Source organism: Tupaia chinensis, unplaced genomic scaffold (assembly GCF_000334495.1).
Source record: "Tupaia chinensis unplaced genomic scaffold, TupChi_1.0 Scaffold145407_1, whole genome shotgun sequence".
In the NCBI taxonomy this organism is placed as follows: Eukaryota; Metazoa; Chordata; class Mammalia; order Scandentia; family Tupaiidae; genus Tupaia; species Tupaia belangeri.
The window spans coordinates 1,674,855-1,682,748 of record NW_006205268.1 but is presented as its reverse complement, the minus strand read 5'-3'; the positions used below and the strand labels follow the sequence as shown (position 1 = coordinate 1,682,748).

Sequence of the window (7,894 nt, the reverse complement as noted above, 5' to 3'; positions counted from 1 at the left end):
CAGGATCTTCTGTCCAAGGTTTTCCTCATCTTCTTCCTTGTGGGTCTTTCACCTTAATATAGGGGGCAGCAAACCAAAGGAATTGTCCTGTTCTTACTTGAATACATGGTTTTCTTCTCTAAGACTGACTCTCCCCAGTGACACTCATGGGCAACTTTTGGAAATTTCTCCTACTGCAGCCCCCTTGGACAACATTGCTTCTGTTTTGACGGGACAACACCCTCAGCCTCTGAATCTGCGATCTGCTTCACACACAGGTTCTCACTTCATGGAAAACCTCTTTAGTAGGCCATACTATAACTCTAGATAAGTCTTCCTTTTTGATTATACATTTCTAAATTATTCTTTTGTTGTCATATCATTACTTTCCCAAACAAAGTCTTTATATTTGTGGGATTTTATTATTAGTATTATTTTGATAAGGTCCAAGATGTGAACCACAGTCAATTATGTGGGAGTCTAGCAATATAACCATTACTCCACCTGCTGGTCCCACTATTGTTGATTTTTAGCCTCCTAAAATCACTCAGATCTCTCCACATATGGCCATTTTTTTTCCACAACAGCTATAGCCATCACCATCATAGGTGAAAAGACTCATAACAGTTATATTTCTGTAGATGTCTGCTAACAGACCTCCCCAATACTCATCCTCATGGTACCAGAAATATCTTTTCTGTGTTGTACTGCAAGAATCCAAGAGGATATATCTATCATTCCTAGATAGAAATTCCATTTCTTCTGCAATGAAGAATATTGCAAGAGAATGTATGAGCCTTTTAGAAAACCCATGAGTGTTAAAATGAAGGAAAGGAATAATTTTTTAAACAGAGATTATTTGCTAATGGAATAAACAATAATAATGATAGCACTCATCCATATATTGCTGTTTCTCAGCACTTCTCTAAGCACTTTCCTATTACTAATTTTGTCCTTACATTAAGACTACCAGACATACACTATTATAATTCCCAGTCACTCATGTCCTACTAAATGTTTAGCAATCATACTAGGGCAAGAAAGGAGAACAGATAGAAGGCCTGATTTTTAGTGTTGGTACATTTCTGTGCTGCCAGAATTCCCACCATTGCTTATTCAAGCTAACAATCTAATGTCATCGAGCACAGGATTGGGAAAAGATATGCATGATGGACTCTGATAATCTGCTAGAGCCAGCTACCAATCTAAAAACGAAACCTTGAGATGTTATAAGCCACAGGGGAACAACCAAGTGGCACATCCAATCTAAAATGTAATTTCTCAATTGTTCCACTCACTTCTTTGACTGCTAGAAAGCCAATCAAATAGAACATATTGGGTTAAAAAATAAACTCTATTAAAATGCAGATAAAACAAAATTCTTAGTATTAGCTACAATAACAAGTACAAATTCGAAATGTGGGTTGAGTGGGTGGGACATACTTGGGAAAAGCTTTTTCTCAATACATGGAGAAAAAAAGTCAATGAAAACAGAAAAAAGAACATTAGGAGATTCAAAAGCAATCTAGAAGGGGATAAGACTAGAGATAGACTTCAGCCTCTATACCTAAGAAAGGCAGAAAAACGTACTGTATCTTTTTATGTTCTTCCAATTCTTCCTTTTTTGGGGCTATAGATCTTCTATCATTAAAGTACAAATTATTACATTTAATACTCTAGTTCCACTAATGTGTAGATTCAATAAACACACATTTATATTTTTTTGCAAAACGAATTGTGGCTTATAACATTATTCCAAATTGCACTGGAACTACCAACCAGTCAATTCCAAATGAGCGCATCCACATGTATTTACTTAATGATTACCAGAATAAAAAGTGTTTCTGATTTTCCAAATTATGTATTTTTAATATATATGATTTATATAACCACTATTCCTGTTACATAAACATGATGGAGAGCTTGGCAGGCTTTCACAACATTTTAAGTGCATCAGTAACTTCCATTGTTCATCCACTTTATAGAGTATATATAATATTCCCTTAAAACCTCTATTAAAAGCAAAAACCTTTCTCTCAGTTGCCTTTATTTATGTAATTTTGGTCCATTTAAAAATACTGTAAAAGGTGAATTCTCAATGATATTTACCAATAATACTATAGAAATAGTCCACAAGTAATATCACTTCTATTTTTATGTTTCTTAAAAATGCTTATTTGACTCTGACTTCGCTCTTGAAGATGAAATATTTTCAACTGTTTCCTGATCAACTCTTCTCAAATGCAGTATGTCAGCAGAGAAACCACTTGCCCACTGCAATCATTTCTTTGCTTTATTTTTTTAAATTTTGGTTCAATGATCCTACTACAAAATTTGAGAAACAAGAAAACGTGAAGTTATGTCATCAACATGTTTTTAACTTTTTATATTACTATTGAAAACCTCCTTTTGATCTGTTCCCTATTAAAGAAAATCTGTTTGATTTGTTTTGTTTTGCTTTGCTGTAGGGTGTGTGTGCTGGCTAGAGGGACACAGAGGGAGACAGAGAGAGGAAAAGTGAGAAATCACTGTCCAGGGGAGATGGCCATGCTGCAATCCCTTCTTCTCCATTCTCCTGTTGAGATTGTGGGCACACACACACATACACACACACCCAGAGTGATTTTCAAGCTGCCAGGTCTGGAATTTGTACCATGGTTGGCCATGTGGGAGTCCAGCACCTTAACCCCCACACCACCTGCTGGCCCTAAGGATATTTTTTAGCTAAAACTCATGCATTTTGTTCTCCAGACTCCTTTATTAACTTATACATTGTATACTTTTAACTTTGTGGATCAAACTGGTCCACATCAAGCCTGCCCACATACAACCTCAGATGGTTTAATTTTGCTGAAATAGCCTCTTTAAATAGTAGCAGATGTCATATGATACCCATCATTTTAGCCATACTTCCCTGGTATTCACTGAGGAATTTACTGAGGGGATTACTAGGTTTTTTTGCCTGCTGCCTGTCTTGGGTTCATATTGATTATAAGAAAAATTTTTATAAATAACATATTACAATGAATATTTCTTCTATATAAACACTTTGGTATATAACAGGTTTCAAGCTGGTAAAAGAACAGTCTAAATATTGATGCAAAAAAAGTACAATGATAGAGAAAAAAGAAGTACATTTTACTTAAAAACGTCAATATTTTTCACTGAATTAATTTACAGTTATCAAAATTTTGAAGAATGTGATAATGAATCTGGGCATTTAGTGCCTTTTTAGTATCATAAATGTACAAGATAAGACAGAATTCTTAGGCATATATATATATGTATAAAAGTATACACACACACACATCGTTTTTATCTAAGAGTTCATGAAATAAGGAAATTAAATATTGCTCATTGTTTAGTACACATTTTAGCTTATGCTTTTTTATTTTAATTTTATTTTGACTTTCTTTTTTAATTTTAGTACAATTTTTATTTGCAAGTGTATTTTATTTGTTAAAAATGTACCAAACCATATTTTAAAATGTAACTACCATGCAAATTACTGTATTATTTGTATGTTCTATGTATTATTGTGCATTATTGGCTTGTAACAGAATCAGAATTTCTGTAGCTAAAGCAGTCAGAATAAATACTTTCAGAAACTGTTTGATTAAACCAGAGAGTTACTTTAAAATGTTTTATTTCTAAATAAGACATTTGAAAAATAATTATTGATGCCCTAATTTTTACATTTGAATTTATTTATTAAGTAGATTTCTTATTAAAATAGAAAAGAAAAAGCAACACTTCATACATTTCCTATAAAGAATCTCTCTCCATCTAATTTTGTGTGTGCTTTATTTGTTTTCATGTTTATTACAAAATTATTATACAAAAGAAAAAGACCAAGAGAGAAAAGTATTAGTATTTTGCCAACTGTGAATGAACTATATCACTTAATTGATTTGATATCATGATGTATAATTTAGGTCAGCTTATTAGATGGTTTTGTCATTTAAGATTCAAGTAATGGAAACCATCAGCATTTTTCTGTAGTTTATTTTAACAGATGAAGATCCTCTAGAGATATCTTTGATTATAGTACGTGGGAGCTTTATGCTTCTATAGAAAACATTTCACACAGAAAATACTGTTTTGAAATGATTGCAGGTAGAGCTCTTTTTAATATCCCAATGTGTTATTTCTGTTTCTGAAATAATATTGCTACCTTTGTTTGTGGACAGTTTTCTGGTCTATTTGTAGAACCTTCTGGATTAAACACCCATCAAGGCAAATTGCTACTCAAGAGAGGTACAAAAACCGAGAGAGGCAAAAAATCAAGCGATTGTGATAAAGTTGCTTAACCTTTCTTAGTAATATAACCTTGCTATTTTATTTCTAAGATTGAGGAATCTTAGAATTTCTAAGATTATTAAGTCACTATAAGGCTTAAATGATAATATACATGCAAATCACTATAAATTTTACATGACACTTAGTAATTTATTAGTCAATATCTCAAATTGGCAGGGAGTTCTGATATCTTAGGAACAGTCCACTTTCCTATTACAACAATAAAATAGTAAACTATTTATACATGCAGATTTATGGGAGGAAGTGTATGAAAATGGATGTTTAACAATGTCACATATGCATATGAACACACACAAAACTAAAACATTGTCATTAGCAAGTTTTAAGAAATCATCTTGTGCATGTTTTAGCAATGGGAAAAATATTTCAAAAGCTCATCAGAAGGCAGTTTATTGTGCACAATTGTTTAGCAGTCATGAAAAAGTATAACTAGATATGGGGAATTCTCTTTCAAGTCAGTTCAGTTTGGAATAAATGTTTTCTTCACTTAATATTCAAAAGGATATTATTTTCGTTTGTAATTTATGTCACATTTGCTGTTTAATTGTTCCACATGATAAATATTTCTTCAGAAAGAGCATTGGCTTCTAGAGATGGCTTTTGTGTTTATAAATATGTTCTCTCTTTTCCTTCTGAAAGATGTAATTCAAAATGACAGTACAATAAGAAGGCTTGACACAAATACAAGTAGAATTTCAGGGGGGATTAATTTTTTATTTATGCAAAATGTGAAAACCTTCTTCTTTCTCAGTATTCAAAAGTATCTGCCACATATTTTAGTTTCAGACTACAGGCCAAATGCTTGTAATACAAGCAGAAATTAATTGGATCACAACAATCTACCTGATAGATTACTTCTGCTCTCTCATTGCACTGTGTGAATGGGACAATTCAACATATGTCATGATTTATGTTTTTTGCAGGTGTGTTCTGAAACAACATTGTTTTAGAGTGGCAGTGAAAGAAAATAATTTTATTTTAATATTTTAAACTACAAGAAATTTGAGCTTCAGAGTGAAAAAAGGAAGAAGAATTTCCTTTCACTTAATTTTATTGCTCCTGGACAAATTATTCTCTATAAACCTCAGTTTTCTCAGTAGTAAAATGTGGAAAATATTGATCTCAGAGCATTGTGAAAAGGAAATATGATAGCAATCATAAAATTCCTCAGAATGCGAAATGCTTAAAATTCCAATGCTGCTCTTCTCCCATTCTTCCCCAAGTAGAAGTTATTCTAGTTATTCTCAGACCTACATATTAATCTTAAATAAATACCCAAAGCATACTCCTCTGTTGGATTCTCTTTTTACTAGGCAAGCTCTGAAAGTGACCTTGTTTAACTGATCTCCTAAGCATATTCTAGCTCCTCTACCTTTGAGACATGTTGTCTCCCTGTGCCAGAACCTGTTTGTCTGGGTCCCTGTCCACACTTCTAGAAATCACTCCTCTCCTGTATTCACAAAGGTAGGATCCTTCCTTTCACTGTGGTTTTTTTATTCCTGATCTGAAAATCTTCACTATCATTCACATGAATAAGACTATTAACATTATTTATGGATAGATTTGCTATTTTCCACATTTTAGATAGAACCTATTTCATAAACACACAACTCAAACCAGACCCAAGTTCATAATGCCAGTTTATATATATAAGCAAAACGACCTACTTATTTATCCTCTCCCATGAGTTATTACTGCTAGCCATAATTAAGGAGGGGAAAAAAAAGAAAGAAAGGATAAAAAAAGTGAGTGTATTTACATTGGGAACATGTTCTTTAATGATGCCATATACTGGAGTATCCTTTTAAATATTATATATATTTTTTCTGTTTCCCTCAGTAGCAAAAAATGGCCCTAAGACTCCATTATTAATTACCACATATTATTTAGTAGCCATTTGTCCCATGCATTCTATAAACTAAAGTAAGATTATTTTTAAATTAATTAATATTTTTAACTGACAAACTGGAATTGTGTACTTTTATCATGGACAACATGATTTGAAAAGTGTGCTTAATGGAGTAGTTCAATAGAGCTAACAGACACACTGAAGTACAAGGTATTCTCATTGTTATTGTATTTGACCACTAAGCTTTCTGATCACTAACTAAAAACATTTCCATAAACAAAATAGAGACTGAACCGTCAGGTGGCTTGGTGGTTAAGACCTTGGACCTCCACATGGTCAACCATGGTTCAAGTTTTGGACCTAGTGGCTTGCTTTCTCACTTTTCCTTTTTCTCTCTCTGTCTCTGATCAAATTAAAATAATAATAATAATGAGTAAAATTAAGTAAATAATTCTTTAAGAAAAAAGAAAATACAGACTTAGGACTTTAATAAAAAAAAAGTATCAATGTAGAATATAGAAAGACATCTAACCAAATAATAAAATGTCCATTTTGTTGAATAGTCACAATGTTATCTATTTTAGCAGATGAACTCATATAGTTTGTTCTAGAGTGGGGAGAGTAAAACCATTTATTTAAACCGAATGTCCATAGGAGTACATAGTGATTTAATCAACTTCCTTATAATACCACTGAGGGAAATATTCAGATTCTGTATTGTAAGTTTTCAGAACACTGAAATAAACCTCAAAAATGCACCAGGAATCAAACAGGTACTGATTGGTGTTAAATGTGACACTGTGAACGAAAACTAGATGTGGTGCAAGTGAGAAGTGCTCATTTTCAATAAGAAACACAGTTACAGGGAAGACCCAGGTGTGAATCACTCTATTATCATAGAAACTATAGCAATTTTCACCTATTGCAAAACTAAAACGAAATAACTAGTCAGAACTAAAGTAATGTAAATGGCATCAATGTCATCTGCTACTTACATGAAAATATATGAAATGGTTCAACAAATACAATCACTGAAGAGAAGCCACAGAAATCTTATGCTAATTATATAATACAACAAATGAAGTGGTAGCATATGTTTTATAAATGTGAGTATTAAATTGCATCAGATTTTTACATGGATATATTACTTTTGGAGTTTAGGATAAAATTCTAATCTAGTGTGGGTATATTACTTTTATAGCAATCCATAGCATAAGATCAGTTGTTCAACAATTGACTCATTTTTCTTATTAAAATTACATTGGATGTAAGTCTTTTCGAAGTTTTAAAGTCTGAAGACATGTAACGTTTGTCCATTAGCCTCTACTTCCTAAAGACCAAAAGGGTCTGGCATATTATTTCAGTTGCAATAGCATTCAATGATATGGCAATATTTTTTAAAGCTGCACTAATTTAGACTTAACAGGAAAGACGACATACTTTTAGGGAACCGTGGTGGATTGTCATTGACATCAGTGAGGGTGATGTTGACTATTGTCGTCCCAGCTAATCCTCCCAGTTGTCCTCCCATATCCTTGGCTTGGATGAGTACTTGGTATTGTTCTTTGACTTCTCTGTCCATGTTTGGCAAAGCTGTTCTAATAACACCTTGAGGGAAAAAAATGATAATAAAAGATCAGTGTTATGATTTGGATAATTGTCCCCCAAAGCTTCATGTGTTGGGACTTGGTTGTCCTGTGAAAATGTTCAACAAAAACTTGATCCCTGCATAGTGTCTCAAGGGTA

General features: G+C 32.7%; 1 protein-coding gene across 1 annotated transcript in view; it reads right to left on the bottom strand.

Moving 5' to 3' along the window:
- Positions 1–7,588: 7,588 nt before the first annotated feature.
- The window catches only part of LOC102487013 (cadherin-12), a gene marked incomplete at its 3' end in the record, with an annotated part of 226,616 nt that continues 226,310 nt past the window's right edge, over positions 7,589–7,894 (bottom strand). Inside the window, exon 4 of the mRNA XM_006168021.1 lies at positions 7,589–7,756. Coding sequence (XP_006168083.1) covers positions 7,589–7,756 — 168 coding nt within the window. The remainder of the gene's footprint in view (positions 7,757–7,894) is intronic.